The sequence below is a fragment of the Carica papaya genome, chromosome 1 (genome assembly GCF_054855325.1).
Source record: "Carica papaya isolate Zhongbai chromosome 1, ASM5485532v1, whole genome shotgun sequence".
Taxonomy (NCBI): Eukaryota; Viridiplantae; Streptophyta; class Magnoliopsida; order Brassicales; family Caricaceae; genus Carica; species Carica papaya.
The window spans coordinates 3,323,643-3,339,760 of record NC_142309.1 but is presented as its reverse complement, the minus strand read 5'-3'; the positions used below and the strand labels follow the sequence as shown (position 1 = coordinate 3,339,760).

Below are 16,118 nucleotides of genomic sequence, written 5' to 3'. Positions count from 1 at the left end.
TAACCTAGAAAAAAATGCTTATAATTAATCTTGTAAGCTCAAATTTATTGTAACATTTTCCTAAACAGAAAGTTATGGTACATAATCTTAATGAACCTTCAACTTCCACTTACAAGAAAGAAAATAAAAGCTACTTTCTCTGCAAGAAAAAGAAAATCTTACTTCATTAACCTCCATCTTTCACTTATAAAGAAATCCACAGATCTGCAGCATCTTCTTAATCCTTCGGTAAAAATTTATCAGTCAAGCGAAAATAGAAATGTTGCTCCCTATGATGGCAAAGTTTCACCATAAATACCCAGATGAAAATTTGTTACTTCCTCGTGCTCCGATCAAAGTTGTTCGATGCTGGTCCAAATCTCGAACGCAGGTTGTCGTATGTGCGAGAAACTATTAATAGTCTTGGATCGTTCTCAGGTATTTCACGGTCCTGCATTTTCCAACAACAAATCAGGGAAAACATGTTTAGAATTGGAAAGAAAAGCAGAAGCCATCTTTCTCATCAACTTAAGCAGATATCAACAAGCATTTGAATGCAGATTGCAAGGCAGAGGGTAAATAATTTTTTGAGTCTAAACAAGCCAACATCGACACCCTTTTCAGCAACAAAAATGAATGCAGATAGCAGGGCACTCTGCAGAGAAAGTGCAATTTGGTTTATGTAATAAACAATTCTTAATAGATTTCAGTGTATTTTTAAGATGAGAACTTACTTTCAAGCCTTTGTAATATGCTTCCACTGCAGGAAGAGTTGGGGTTATTTTGCGAGCTTGCATCAGGTCCCATATATAATTGGCAATGGTATATCCACCAGTCTGTCAAATTATAAAGAAGATTAGATATATGGATGTTCTAACCAAAAAATCTCAAGCTCTATTATTGTGTCATAGAGTGGATTATGAAGATTAGACGAAAACTAGACAAAAGAACTTCTTGCTGGAAGCTATTTACGAGGATCAAACTAATTGCTTGCTCACCTTTTCACCAGCTGCAGCAAGAAGTAGATCACTTCCCCTTCTTGGAGTCAAGAAGAAGCTCCTAGAATTCATTTGTACCTGCATTAGCCAAGAAATCGACATAATTAATGGAAAGGATAAAAGAGTACCTAAATATCAGAAGCTGACAACAAATATAACAGAATAAAAGATACCAGCATGTCTTGAGCAAGTTGCATTCCCTTTGGAGTGTATCCAACCATGGCTCCCTCAATTAGAGTCTACAGCCACAATTAAAAAGATTTTCGGAGTATTATAATCATCTTAAATTACAGCTTAATACAAGAAAAAAAAAACATCCTGCAAGTGGAAAAGGTTGCCAAATCATGGCAGAATAAATTAAGTTCCAGCAAGACGGAACAATCTGTACTCTGCTGGTGTTGTTGGAGTTAGCCCCTTCACTAAAGAAAGTTTTAAACAAAAAAACTAATAAGGAAACTGGTCAACACTGATTCATTTAGATTGAAACCTAAAGATCATCCTAGAGACATCTAAATTCTTTTATGCAAGAAATGGAAATATTATTAAAACATTTAAGAGAACATTTTTAAAAAAAAAAAAAAAAAAAAGCTGGTTTTTTAACTTCGAGACAAGTGCAGTTTAACAGCAAGTGAAAAATCAACTTAAATCAGATACTACAGCAATATTTATCCACGCAAAACCAAAATTAAATATATCCATTAAATGGAACAGAATTCAGACTGCAGTGTGAAAACCCTTAACTATTCAACCAAATAATAAGATATGTGATATGATTGACACCATCAATTTTATCTGAAAAAAAAAAATTGACACCATCAGAAACTAAACTCACCACATATAGCTCTGCAGCCGGGATCTTCCCTGAACTCATGTAGTCTTCAAAAGTTTTAAGACCACGATCAATATCTCCAGAATGTAGATAGCATCTTCATGAAAACGAAAATTGAATACAGATTACACATCAAAAAGCAAAATCAATGATTAATCAAAATAGTGGATAAAAGACAGTACAAAACAAGTTCTTGGGTGCATGAAGTAAAGCAGGAATAAGCAAAATATGATGGCAAGTTTGGAAACTAGTAGCCAATATAGTTGCTACAAGAGGTCATCATGATTTTAGATCATAAACCTAATTTGCAAACTTATTTTGTGTAATACACCACTCTATCTTAGTGAAAGAACTCCTTTGTAGTCCCAAAATGCAATGAACTGGAAATAGACAACATATAACAGCCTGCAGCCAGCGGACCAAATCAATCAGCCACTGGAAGAATTTAAAATAGTGCAAAATCTACCATCCAAGCACAGGACAGCAAAATAATTAATGCAATAAAAAGTCTCCCAGAAAAGGATATAACAAAGCATGTGCAGAAAAGGAATAGCATGCTTGGAGGAAAATGTATAGACAAACACTATACTAAGCATCTAAATTATGCAAAGTCTCCCCTCTAATCACACAGCAGTTAATTGGTGCAACCAAGAAATCTTCCAAAACAAAGAAGTCAAGTACTAAACAGAACTTATCCATAATGGCATACTTGCAGGCACATATGCATAGAGCCATGCAAAATACAGCAAATCATGGACCACATGTTTGTCTACAGCACACTTGAATCAAGTGCATGGTAAAAGTCATTGATTATGAAATCATGCACAAAATGCTCAAGAAAGATCATATTACATGATTGCACCACATTTTGGCTGAAGAAGCAACACAACGTTTACTTACAGATAGCTCCAAGTTATTTGGGAACAAATACACGAAATTAAAGAATGGTTTTGATAATCCACATCTTGAAGATGCGTAAAATGTATACATAAAAAGTGTCATCTGACTAACACATATACTAATGTTAATCCCTTGAGCAATATCACTTTTAAGCAGTAGTTGTTATGATTTTATACCTCATAGTTTGCATGGCAATAAAACCATCAGTATCTTTTCCATCCTTCTTAAGCATCTCCAAAATAGTCTCCATTGCCTATCATGACCCAGATTAACATTTAGAAAGAAACAAATAGTAGTGAGATACAATAGAGCATATCAAAGCAGATGCTAAACATAAGTGTTCATGGAAGCAAAAAAGGAAAACAAATGCAAGTTCAACAGCTTCAAGCACAAGGTCCAAGTTTTTGATCATAGTGGAGAAACAATTCATTCATCACTTTTTGGTCCTCATCCCCAAGTCCAAGTTGCCTGAGACATGAAACATTCCAGATCCATCAGCCAAACTGATTATATCTATATGTTGATGGACAAAGGTTCTGGCAGCTAGAATTTTTAAGGTAGTGGCATGTATGGTCGGTGAAGCATAGATGGCTTTTGTCCAGGGAAGGCAGATTAGTACCTGGAATAATATCCTCATCGCTAAAAGCAAGAAGAACCTCACTGCCATCTTTCCTCATTCTATCTCATGGACTGTTTGAACGTAAATGAGTAGAGGTTTTAGGGGTTTGTATCTACTGTTTCTAGGTTTGGAGACTTTTGGTTCCAAACCTTGTGTATTTTGTTTAAAATTCATCCAAATCCAAAATGGAGAAAATCTTGGGACCTTTCTGACATTTTAACTGAGTATATTTTGTTTCTCTTTCCTGTACATGGACAGAACCACCTTGCAGCTTTTTTCTATGTTGAGTACCATATTTTATTATTTAATTATTTTAATTTATTATTTAATTAGTTTATTATGATATAATTAGAATTATATAAGAATAATAATCTCATATAAATAGAATTCTGTTAGAATAAAAATTTTCTTGTTAGTAAATTAGAAATTCTATAAATAATCTAAATATAACAATATAAAGGGTGTGAAAAATAAAATTTATATTTTTTTTTCTCCAAATTCAACATGGTATCATAGCCAAATAAAGCTATTTTAGGGTTCTAATTCTAGGATTTCCTTAAATCCTTTAAATAGCACAATAGGAATGGTCGGTACCCACTTATCCAGATATACACACATTATCACCCTAGAAAGCCAAGAGAGAGAGAGTCAAAGAAAAACATATCTGGTATTTTTCCTTCCATCCCGACCAACATTTAAAAACAGAGGGAGCGGGCGGATCAGACCAGATCCGCGCGCGAGCGGTGATCAACCAGCAAGGCAGAGCGTCGACCGGCGAAACTAGAAGAGCAACACGGGGAGATCTGTCCAAGCGCGGCCGCATGAAACCATTAAACGAAAGATCTTGGCTGGCCGGAAAGAAATCGTGCGACAGATGATTTGCTTAGATCTGCGTGACTGAAGAGGAAGAGGAAAAGACGAGCGGCGAGATCTGTGCAGGTTGACGACCACAAAACCAGAGAAAGAACGCATGACTAGCCAGAGAAGACGAACCAGCACGGCAATGGCGTGTGGTAGTTCCGGCGGAGGCACATGGCAACGCGTGGTGGTCCGGTGGCAGGGCGCCTGGCGGTGTATGGTGGCGCGTGAGAGGTCGTGTGGTACTCCGGTGGAGCCCGAGCCATTTTGAGCCAAGCCCGAGCCGTTTCACTGCGTGAAAAATCTGGTTCCAATTTGCAACTTGGTTTGCAAGTTGGGCATGTGTGATATTCCCACACCAACTTGAGTGGGAGTGTTGAATACCATATTTTATTATTTAATTATTTTAATTTATTATTTAATTACTTTATTATGAAATAATTAGGATTCCATAAAAATAGTAATCTCATATAAATAGAATTCTATTAAAATAAGAATTTTGCAATCAGTAGATTAGAAATTTTATAAATACTCTAAGTGTAACAATACAAAGGGTATGAGAAATAAAATTTATATTTTTTCTCTCCGAAATCAACACTCTATAGCATTATATACTCTTTTACTCAAAAAGAAAAACGAAAGCTTTGAGTGTAAAGAAAGAGTTGAAAAATCTAGAGACTATTGACAGGTCTATGGACTATTTGGTTGGAAAGAAGTCATTCGGCTTGTTGATAATCGACCCTTTCCAGTTGATATGACGTGGGAGAAAATGATTTTTTTGGCTTCCCTATGAGCCAAGGCACATGGACTATTCTTTTGTGTTTCTCTCACTATTCTTCACAGGAATTGGGAAACAATAATCACGTAATCATCACCCTTGGTTCCTTTTTGCCTTTGGCATTATTTTATATGTTTTTTTGTTTTATTTTAGCTTCTTTTCAGTTGGGTATCTTATCCACAGTTTTCGTACTGTTCCATTCTCTTTCTTAATAAAGTTTCTTTTTCTATCAAAAAAAGAAACCTGGAGACTGCAGGCAATTGGTTGAGTATAAATATAATATATACGATACACTAAAATTTCAAGGAAAAGCATCTGACTGAATGTCAAGGCTCAAGGCTAGATTATTGTTATGAACACTTAGTTTGTCTTACTTAGGTTCATTTAAAATTTAATACATAAAAAGATATCTATCTATATTTTCCAATGCACAAAAGAAGGTTTGACATTAACTGCCATGTATTAGTCAATAACATCTATCTTACATACATCCAGATGCCCAGATGCATAATGCCACAAAACATGCGTGCATCGACAAACATGTCAAGAAAAACTGTTAGAATTATTAAAATTAAAGTAAATCAAACGTTTAGAGACCCGTACATGAACACAAATAAAGAAGCTACAAGAACAATTCATGGAAGGTAATTCAAGGTTTAGAGGGGCGAGTTGATACCTCTACATTCTTAAGATCTGCACAGGCATTGAGTGCAACATGATATACAGTTAGCTGCTTATTCAAAAATCGAGTCCTGTGAGCATATTCAGCAGTTGGCATATTATACAACTCTTCTTCGCTAACACCCAGCATCACATTTTCAGCATTGCTACGTGTAGGGTCAACAGACCAACCTTTTGACTGCTCTATAAGCTCAATTATCTTTGGACAAAACAAAAGGCTGATGTTAGATAAATTTTAAAGATATAAACAAATAACATAAAATTGAAAACATTTTACTAAGAGAAAAGTAGCTACAAGTTACTTTGGCTGCTACATCCTCAGTTCTAGGAATCTTGTTCATGTGCGCAGTTATAAGTCCTGCATAGCAGAACTTGTTCAAACCAGCACCTGCTGCAGTCATATCACGGACAATTGCATACCTGTAGCATTTGAAGGCAGATGACATTTTTGTTAAGCCTGCATATATCAGGCAGCTTACTAGGGCAACTTATTTGCAGAAACAACTTGAAGAGGTAAGAAACCACAAAGCCAAATTTCACTCAAATGAAATATGATCAGCTCAGTTACTCCAGTGATCACCCTGGCCTCTTGATATGCTTTGGCAGATGGTTTACATATTCAAGGTCACCTCACAAGAAGCAATTATATATCCCCCAAAAGGAAACAATTATTTATTGAGCAATTAAACTTCAGAAAGAATCACACGTCAGTCAACTCATTCAACATTGATTTCTACAAGTACAGGTTCCTATGATTACACAGGCTCCTATTATTTGCTTTCATAGATGGGTTACATGTTCAAGATCATCTTACAACGACATTGATATGTCTTCCAAAAGAAACAATTATTTGTTGAGTAATAAAATTTCAGAAATCACAGGTCAATCAACTCAGTCAATATTATAGCACCATTCCCAATTAATATTTTGGCAAATCATTTAGGATACCTATGAATCATCCATAAAAAAGATAGGATTGTAGCCAGCAGAAAATGTGCATGCATAGCTGACATGGTTTAGTCCACATGCAAATGAATCAAGGCAGACTTTAGACAAATGAGGAAGAAGCATACACTCGATCTAATCGCCCAGCTGCTGCACATGCATTAAGTAGACAAATATAAGTTTGTCCATTCGGTTTTACTTCATATCTCTTCATTTCTTCCAAAATCTTCAAAGAACAAGAAGGATAGTCTGAAACTTGAATACTTGTAAATATAGTTTGTAATGCTCATGAAAGAATGCTGTTAAGGAAACAATTTTGCTCTAGAAAAGTGAATATGGTAACATACCCGAATTGCCAGGTCTGAGTTCTTGCATTTACCACATGTTGAGATCAGAAAATTGTACAAATTAACCTATACGTACAAATATACAATCAATCCAGACACCAAAACCAAATTATTTTGAAAGCAATCAAGTTACCACTTGACTTTTTTCTCATACACCTATGGAAAGAAGCTACAACTATATTTCAAAAAAAAAAAAAAAAAGAAAGAAGCTACAACTGAGAAAAAAATAAGAATTGAACTCCACTTACCTTAACTTCTCACGAGGCTTATCGAGTATTATCTAACAAGCAATTAAGTTTATAGTTTAAGAAAACCCATTTAAAAACACGACCAAATGTGTGAAAACACTGAAACCGTTGGCTAACAGCCACTAAAATACTTGCAAATCCAACTTTCCGGGTCCATAAACTTTTCTTTCTTTGATGCAATTTCAGCAAGAAACAATAAACTGAGATGCAAATAAAAGAAATCCCAGTCACCAAATTCTTAAGATATCCAAAACCCAACTCATTAATCACGAGAACAGTATAATCCAACAGTTCTTGAAACAGAACTTTCCGTCAAAAAGAGAAAAAAGGTTCTAACGTCCCTTATATACGTATTTATTTCTTACTTGCCAGCAACCAATCAAAACATTAAACTTGAGAAATCCAAATGATTTTCTAGGAAACACCAACAAGAGCCAATACAAGGGCCTTAAATTCCTAAATTCCATATTTAAAGTCCATCATTGGTTAGACCTCCCAGTATAAAATACCATCAATTTAGAAGACTGGGAAAGATTAAAAAAAGCAACGACAATAATAAACATACATCTGGTGGCATCCCCATGGTCTTCATTTCCTCACGGAAGAACATAGCATCCTCCAAAGAAGCCCCCCTCATGGTCCCAACCATTAGCGAATGGAATACATCCGTCGTGGGTTGTACCCCGTCTAGCATCATATCATCGTAAACATCCCTCAGCAGATAATACCTGGAAAACCCACAACCCACCCATTAACCCAGACATTGAACCAAAACATTCAGCATATACAGTCAATATAATGATGAAAGACACGAAGGAAACCTGCGTTTAGCGGTGAGAGATTGGACGACAGTGTTGTACTCAGAGACATTGTTGGCGTAGTTTCGCTTAGCATAGTCTTCAGTTGATGCGGCAAAGTACCTCCGACCCAAACCTCGGAGCAGGGACCTGTTTTTCCCTGTGTGATGAACACGGAGAAAAACCCCATGAAAATGGAGAAGTTCAAATATCAGATTGTGACAGTCTAAACAAACATAAATATATATATATAGAGAGAGAGAGAGAGAGGGAGGGAGAGAACTGGATGAGCACGAAATGGTACCAGAAACGAGCTGAATGAGGACTTTCATGGCGGAAGAGAATGAAAGAGAGGGAAGAAGGTTTTCACTGCAATCCCTTCGAAGTGAGAAGCTGGTAAACCCTTCTTCAGTTCCAGTTCTTGCTCTGAATTGCGTGAACAAAACGCACCGTTTTTTATTATTATTGTTTTTGTAAATGGCAGAATATGGCCAGAGACCAAAACGCACCGTTTTTCTTTTTGTAAAGAGCAGAATAAGGTCGGCGTGGATATTGGGTAGCTGGTGTGCTATATGGACTGGGCCTTTAAAGCCCAACTTTAAAAAAGTAGCCATTTAGTGGAATTTATTTAACAATTTATAGTTTTACCGTATTTAATTTAAATATATTATATTTTTTCATTAAATTCATAAATTTTTAGTTCTTTGATTTTTATAAATTATTTATAATTTATAATTAAATCAATTCAATTCATATACTTAATTATAAAATTATATAATATGTATTTTCACTTATTACAGAAAAAATAACTTCAACTAAACACGAGAAAAATATAATTTTATATATATTTAATGAAATTTAAATTAAAATAAAACTCGATATTAATTTAATTATAAAACGAGAAAAATATTTCTTCAAATATTAATATAATTTGTAACTATTTTTATCTTTATTATGTATGTTTATTTTGTAGTAAATATTAGTGTAATACTATATAAGTTATGAAATTAATTAACCAATATAAAAGTAATCATATACTTTAATATTTTGTATCGTATTTAAATATACTGTAGATTAATTATAATTATTTTATAATATTTAATTTAATAAAAATAAATATTTAATTTATTAGTGTATTGATATTACAAAGAAGAAAGGCCAAGTTTATACCCTGGCATTGAAGCACTATGAACTTTGGAGAAGAAACAAAACCCAAAAAGAAAATCTTAGAAATACAATACATTAAAAATGCTCAAGAAGCAACCCTAGAAACAGAGTACTTAGAGCCCAAATTATGATGATTCCAAGATTTCTCAATGCAATATTTAAGTGAAGTTGGATTGACCTGCAAGAAAAGATAATTCCCAGCGAATAGATCCCCAAAATGAGATTGACTTTCCTTCAACCTCTTCACCACTTTCCCGATTGAAATCCTAACAGAGGACGCCATAACCCTACTTTTCCTCCTCAAGAACCTGCCCAAACTTGGAACCCTAACCCTAACTCTAACCCTAACCCTTCTCACGGATGGCATCTTCTTGGACCTGAACCAGCTTGATCTTGTTCCCTTTCCAATACCCACTTGTCTCCTCGCTTCGCTTATTTCTTCTTCACAATCATCATGCTCATAATCACACCCAGCTTCTGGTATCAGTCGCTGGTATCCAAACTTGGTTGAACAGGTCATTTCCATATCAAAAAAAAAAAAGATGGGTTTTCCTCCTTTCTTTTCTCTGGGTTTGTGTTTTTATGAAGAGAATTGAGATGGGTTGAGGATTTTTTGAGAGAGAAATGGGTGTTCTGGTTGTTATTGGTATGAGTTGTTGATTTCTGAAGCTCACATGAATATGAAGAAAAAGATGAGAAGGTGGGGTTGCAATGGAGACAGTTGGGTGCGTGCATTGATTGCAAAGCAGACTGAAGAAGGCCTGTGATTTGTCTGTTTGGGAGATGAGAAAGTTTATTCTCATCAATATGGTTTTTAGCACAGTTGGCATGGAATCAAGTTTCTTACTTGTTATTATTAATAATACTAATTTTTTGTGTGTAAATAAATACTTTCACCTATTTTAATCACAGTATGCAAATTTGTATATATATATATATTAAATGAGTTAGATAAAGATTTCTACTGGGTAATCAATTTAAGCCATTTGGGACAATCTTGTCATGAATATTTCTGGGTGTCCCAACAGCTTATTTCAGCAATTTATTTCAAGAGCTTGAGGAGTTTGTTGATGTTGGTAGAACCTCAATTATTATTGTCAAATTTTTAGTTATCAAACTTTTTCAAGTCCTCATAACTTTAGTAATCAATATCACTATCTTATATATATATATATATATATACACAGATTTACTACTATCTTGCTTAAGGGTAGAGTATATAATAGACATCATGTCTCTGATAAACCTTCTTTTTTTATATATATTTTATAGTAATTTAGCAAAATTTTTATAATAACTACTAAATAAAGGTGATTGTACAAAAAAAAAAACAACTAAATTACTACAAAATGCTAAAGAAAATTCTCAAGCAAACATAACTTCCAACTCCTGAAACAAGTAAATCTACCAGATAATTTTGAATGACTACATATTCACAACCATGCACTAGCTGACTGCATGTACATATCCCTCACAGAGTAACCAATAGATCATAAGGAAACAAACAAAAGAATTGGATCAAAATGTACAGCAGATGAAGATGGATTCCATTTTTTTCCCATTCAGATAATTATATATCAACATCTATCACCATCACTGTTAGGTTAACGAATATAAAGAATTTCTGGTCGAAGTTACGATAAGGAGGCTGCTGCTTTGTTAATAGAGCTTTATTCTGGTCTCAATCGGGCTTCGACAAATGGGACATAACTGAAGTTCTTGTCCACATTCACAACAAGTCTGACAAAACAAAGTATCATCAAATAAGTTGATATAGTCTTTGGTAATTTTGGAAGAAAATAGCATAAAAGAATGAGGGAAAGTGAATAGAGACCTGATGTCCACAACCAAAGGCCATGTCTTTTGAATTACTTAGGCAAATGGGACAAAGCTGTGAAAAACAACATAAAAGTCAGCCTTAGATCATATTCACCCAAAATGACAAGATGAACTAGTAACGATATGGAACCTCATAAGCAACCAAATATACAAAATTGTAGGACATATCAATATAACATATCAGTCGGCCTTAGATCATATCCGCTCAAAATGATAAGATGAACTAGTAACTATATGGAACCTCAAGGATAGGAGGATGAACACGTCAACATAATATAGAACACCCCTTGTTGGTGTACCAAATAGAAATGGTGAGAAAGATCGACTTTCTAGATCACACCTATTGTCGGCCTTAGATCATATCTCTCCAGAATTTATCAGGCACCATTTAATTGTAGAAAACTCTTGAGTTGCCACTATCTAAAATGTTCTTATACAAAAATATGTACGCATGTTAAAAATGAAGCTACGATTTGGAAACAGATAGTAAAAATATGGTATGAATAAAAGACAACAAAATTATGTATTCCAAATTACACCATCTTTTCATAATCATTTTCCAAATCATGTCCTCATTTTCAACAATTGACCACATTTTTTCCATGGAAACATAAAAAAAATAAAATGAGTGAAAATAGAAAGTAGTTTTCTACAACCAACCCGGGCCCTAAAATGGTTGTGTATTAGTCTAAACCCAAGAGATAATATAATAAGCTGGTTGCAAATGCTAGGAAGGCTTCGTTTAGCAAGTATAAGAGTATAAATAACTTTGCAGAGCTAGAAAATGGTAGGAATTGAAATCAAAATTGACATTTCACTCATTCGTCATAAATATAAAAGATACCTTCCAATCAACAAGACATAGCATGCTCAAGTCACTAGTTTTTATTTTCTTTCACAGTTTCTAGTCAGAAATTAAGAACAGAGTGTCAAATATGGCCTCCAGTTTCCCATGGCTCCGTAGTCGATACTATCGTGATCTTAATTATACATTTTAAGCTAGCAGCTTAATAGACAATTGAATAAGATTATGCTCTCACAAAAAAAGAGGTCTTTTTGGAAACAAAATACCTGGTTATCATAGGTAGAACTTGTAGCTGGTGGGGCACTGCTGACAGGTCTACTCTCACTTGGATAGGAAGGCACACTTGGTTGAAAACTAGGGATGCGAGAAGGTTTCAAGCTACTAAAAGACGCAGCACCATATAGAGGTGGAGGAAGGGGAACCCTCTGAGGAATATTCTCTTTCCGACGACTGCTCAAATGATGAGATTTGTCAGATTTTACAGGATAAAAGAGATCTAAGAATCTTTAAAAATAACAAAAAGAGGGAACTATATATCACCCCAATAGATTAAGCTCTATTGTTGCTTTATACTGAGAAGGAATTTCCATCAAAGCAGCAAGCGCAAATTCTGTCTCCTTCCGTGATTGATCTCTATTCTTTGACATAATTTCCGTGAAATTCACAAACTAAAAAGAAAAACCCAAAAACACGTTATTAATGACGGCATTTCTCTTTATAGTTACAGAGCAACAAAATTACTAGTAACATTCACCTGGAAATTATCAAACGCTCGAGCAGGAATGTTATCGTCAAATTCCTTCATCATGTCCCAAGGTCCATCTCCAACCCCAACCAATATAATTGATAAGGGAAGCTTACTGTTAACGGAAAAAAAATTAAAAAACATGTATAGACAAAAATTATTGCAGGAGATAGCAGGGATGCAATGTTCACCTAGCTTCTACAATTGCTTCTACGGTTTTCTGTTCCTGTGGACTTAGCTGCCCGCGCTCAGTATCAACACTCCTAGTTACCTGAAACAACCGTGAATTCTAAAAGCCTTAATCCTTAGAGGAAATAAAATTGCAGCAATCAAACCCCTTCTGTACAGGCTACACTACAAAAGCTTTCGTAGACAAAAAGAAAAACATTATAAATCAACAGAGAGCATTATATCCTAATTCCCATGCAAAGTACCTGTCCATCAGCAATTATCAACAATACATGGTACTGTCCACCACTTTGCTCAACAATTGTCATGGCCATCTCTATAATGGGGGCAAAGGATGTTGGTCCTGTAAGAAAATATCAGTAAGGATAAGCTACAAGAATCAACCAAATGAACTTAGCAATAATAAAGAACAAGGTTGGAGAAAACAACTGAAACCTGCAAGTTTTAAACAAGGCACAATGTCACGGTAGAGGCTTAGAACCTCCTCAAACCCATTACAAAATCTCTCATCTATATGGAAACTGAAAACATCTTGATCATGTGTTGATGCTGCCAACATACAGTAGTGATGATTGTTACCATCCTAATACTTGAAATAAATAAATACGAAAAGGATAATAACTAAAACTTACCATCTCCAAATCCAAAACATGGAATCAAGTTATCTTCGTCAAAGGCAACTAAGGTTTTACCAATAATAGATATTGCTTGCTCATATGGATTAAGACCATTTCCGATGTAATGCAAGCTTTTCCTATTAAAAGACCTTGCCCCTGATCAAAATATTAAAAAGAAAAAAATCAGTATATTGAACATTGTCTCCTTGGTTGAAGTGCTGGAGAAAGATGAGGCTGAAAAACTTAACCTGTCCACTCGTTACTCTTTGTGAAATCAATGCCGACAATGAGATTGGAAGACTCAAGACCAGCATGTGCTAAAGCCTCAGTCACCTGCAGAGAGGAACAACAGTCAACTTATTCAACTTCAATGTTTTGGCTAGCTTCATTATGCCCAGAAAAAAAAGACATGGAACATGAAGCGGCATCTTAAAAACTTACAGTGCTAAAGTGGATATGCATTTGAAAAAGATGAGAGCATGTTACAAAATACTACTTAATGTATTAAAGAAAAGAACTAATGACCATGTTAGTCCTATAGTTATAGGACTATTGCACAGGGGTCCCAATCTTTTCTGTTACAATTTGATGTCAAAACGAGAAAGAATATACTCCCTTTTTGTTATAGTTAGGTCTTATAAAATGCTAAGGAAAAAAGACTACTACATAAGTTTTCTTATAATTTGAGGGCATAATTGCAGTGAAAAGAAAATCTATGGCTAAGTTCCAACCCCACATGCTGTTGTGGGAGTAAAATAATAATTATTCTGAAAAATAACAATGTTGAAAATTAGTCATTATCACTAAGCCAGATGACTTCAGGCTGCATAATCCTGAGCTCCTGGATAACCTCTTCAACAATACCATAAAACCAGCTTCTTTAACTATGATTAAAAATATAAAGTGAACAACACGGAAAATGTGTTATGTATGTGAAACAAAGCATGAACAATCAGTAATAAAATCATTAACTACTTTCAAAGAACAACCAGGGGAAAAAGTGATCGCAAGTTCAAAACCATGGAAAAATAAGTGAGAATCACCACGAATGTAAAAAGACACTGCAGAACAGACATCGATATTCTTCTTTTTCTTTTGAATAGAAGTCATGATTCTTGAAAATTGTCAACCATTTCAACGCAAGGATTGCATTTGGTTTTAAGATTAAAGGTTAAAATCTCAATCAGGAGATGATATATAGTCTATCCTTCCTTGGTGCCTCTACCATGTGATCTTACCTGTTCTAAGGAATTGTAGTTATCAGCAATTCTTGAATACTTCCGTTCAAATGTTTTATTACCACTTCTGTTATCTTGAGAAGTGGAAGGAGGCGGATAATATGGCTGTGATGCATAACTTTGCTGCAAAGCATAACTTGGTTGTGAAGCATAACTTGGCTGTGGCCCATAACTTGTCTCAGGGGCAAAATTTTGATGTTCATAACCATAAGGTGATTGAGAAAACCCATATTGAGATCCCCATGAATATGAACCTGAACGAGAATCTGAACGAAGAGACGAAGTCTGCCTCCAACTCCCCTCCCGCGAACTCTTGCCTCCCATCACATAAAGCAATCAACGGAGATCAAAACAAATCCAACTACTTACCCAAGACAACAAATTCAATCAAACAAATCCAAATCAACACCTGCAGGAGAAACACCAAAAGAAGACCAAGCACCAATATAAGAGCCTATTCAAAAACCCAAGAAGACAATGGCTATGAATACAAGAAGTGAAACCAACCACCGACCAAGAAAATCCCAAATCTCCAATATTCACCAAACCCAGGTCTCTCCTTCCACAACCAGTACCCAATCAACCAAAGAAAACCACAATTTACAGTGATATACACAATTTGAATGAGCCAAAAAAAAAGAGAGAAGGGACACCCAGGTTACCAAGAAGGTTCATAGACTTGTTGATTACCAAAAACAAAGAAAATATCAAAGAGGCTGCATCAGCCTCTAGATAGTAGAAACAGACTTGTTCACGAAACCGTCGCCGCCTTATACCAAAACCTTCTACGCTAAGCACATTGTAAAATTCCATATCAACCTACAAATATACTTCATATAGATATATATGTGTGTACATATCTCCAAGTAATTCCATGCTGATGTTTTCGGTAAGTTACAATGATGCATGCCAAACAACTCAAAAAGGAAAAAAAATCAACACACGCCAAATTAATTTTTCATAACTTTTTAATAAACTCACGCTGGCAGCCGCGTGAAAAAGTCGTGCAAGACACCAAGAAGACAAGTCGATATAGCCATTCCAAACTAATAACGCACCGTCAAACCCCCTACCCCACCAGATTCAAACAGCGATAAAACTAGAAAACCACGGCCCTTCTCATAATTTTCATAGAAATCCAAGACCCATATCGTAATTTCCCCAAAAATTAAAGGTTATGTATTCAAAAACACAAATTGAAAGGAGAATGAGTGGAGTACCTGTATGTGAAGAAGATGGACTCAGCAGTATGGTAAACCAAAATGGGAGAGCTTTACTTCAACGGAGAAGAATCAAGAAAACTACCAGATCCGTTTCCTCTTCTTCCCTTTTAAAATTAATTTATGAACAAAAATATTCAGATTAAAAGCAGCAAAACTTTATGCGTACACTTTGTTGAAAAAACGGGAAAGAAAAGAGACACCTTTTTGAGTGATTTTGGTTCAATGGGTATCACATGGAAGGTTCATGGTAATGGAAAATGGAATCTTAGCTGCAGGGTTCTTTTTTGCTTTTGCCCGAGTTGGTGCCTAATAGATA

At 35.1% G+C, this 16,118-nt stretch overlaps 3 protein-coding genes across 7 annotated transcripts; all 3 read right to left on the bottom strand.

The window, feature by feature from the left end:
• On the bottom strand, nt 1-8,438 carry LOC110808987 (Pentatricopeptide repeat (PPR) superfamily protein). Its single transcript, XM_088214538.1, has 13 exons — nt 8,284-8,438; nt 8,004-8,139; nt 7,748-7,910; nt 6,935-7,000; nt 6,716-6,813; nt 5,945-6,062; nt 5,638-5,841; nt 2,883-2,959; nt 1,810-1,903; nt 1,151-1,216; nt 978-1,055; nt 714-815; nt 1-430 (listed from the first exon to the last, which is right to left on the bottom strand). Exons 1-13 carry the CDS (start codon nt 8,309-8,311, stop codon nt 314-316), a joined length of 1,347 nt encoding a protein of 448 aa, XP_088070664.1. The 5' UTR covers nt 8,312-8,438; the 3' UTR covers nt 1-313.
• A 638-nt stretch (nt 8,439-9,076) lies between these two features.
• LOC110808999 (uncharacterized) lies at nt 9,077-9,814 on the bottom strand. The gene has a single exon (XM_022034696.2). The coding sequence runs from the start codon at nt 9,670-9,672 to the stop codon at nt 9,232-9,234; it is 441 nt and encodes a 146-aa protein (XP_021890388.2). The 5' UTR covers nt 9,673-9,814; the 3' UTR covers nt 9,077-9,231.
• A 722-nt stretch (nt 9,815-10,536) lies between these two features.
• Nucleotides 10,537-16,118, bottom strand: RGLG2 (RING domain ligase2). 5 transcript variants are annotated; one of them, XM_022034670.2, is made up of 13 exons: nt 16,003-16,118; nt 15,800-15,906; nt 14,580-14,988; nt 13,590-13,674; nt 13,357-13,497; nt 13,160-13,273; nt 12,970-13,067; nt 12,727-12,806; nt 12,545-12,650; nt 12,331-12,458; nt 12,057-12,240; nt 10,981-11,037; nt 10,537-10,886 (listed from the first exon to the last, which is right to left on the bottom strand). In XM_022034670.2, the coding sequence occupies exons 3-13, from the start codon at nt 14,901-14,903 to the stop codon at nt 10,806-10,808; spliced, it is 1,398 nt and encodes a 465-aa protein (XP_021890362.1). In that variant the 5' UTR covers nt 14,904-14,988; nt 15,800-15,906; nt 16,003-16,118; the 3' UTR covers nt 10,537-10,805. The 5 variants fall into 5 exon arrangements, with proteins under 5 accessions (XP_021890362.1, XP_021890365.1, XP_021890364.1 ...); XM_022034673.2 differs by lacking the exons at nt 15,800-15,906; nt 16,003-16,118 and adding an exon at nt 15,270-15,394; XM_022034672.2 differs by lacking the exons at nt 15,800-15,906; nt 16,003-16,118 and adding an exon at nt 15,242-15,380.

Excerpts from the sequence above, each read along its gene's own strand:
- LOC110808999 (XM_022034696.2), bottom strand. The coding sequence starts at position 9,672 with ATGGAAATGACCTGTTCAACCAAGTTTGGATACCAGCGACTGATACCA.
- RGLG2 (XM_022034670.2), bottom strand. The coding sequence starts at position 14,903 with ATGGGAGGCAAGAGTTCGCGGGAGGGGAGTTGGAGGCAGACTTCGTCT. Across the intron at positions 12,241-12,330 it reads ATAGAGCTTAATCTATTGGG|TCGTCGGAAAGAGAATATTC; the intron begins GTGATATATAGT and ends TCATTTGAGCAG. Across the intron at positions 11,038-12,056 it reads GTTCTACCTATGATAACCAG|CTTTGTCCCATTTGCCTAAG; the intron begins GTATTTTGTTTC and ends TGTTTTTCACAG.
- LOC110808987 (XM_088214538.1), bottom strand. The coding sequence starts at position 8,311 with ATGAAAGTCCTCATTCAGCTCGTTTCTG. Across the intron at positions 7,911-8,003 it reads TCTCTCACCGCTAAACGCAG|GTATTATCTGCTGAGGGATG; the intron begins GTTTCCTTCGTG and ends TGGGTTTTCCAG. Across the intron at positions 431-713 it reads CATATTACAAAGGCTTGAAA|GACCGTGAAATACCTGAGAA; the intron begins GTAAGTTCTCAT and ends TGGAAAATGCAG.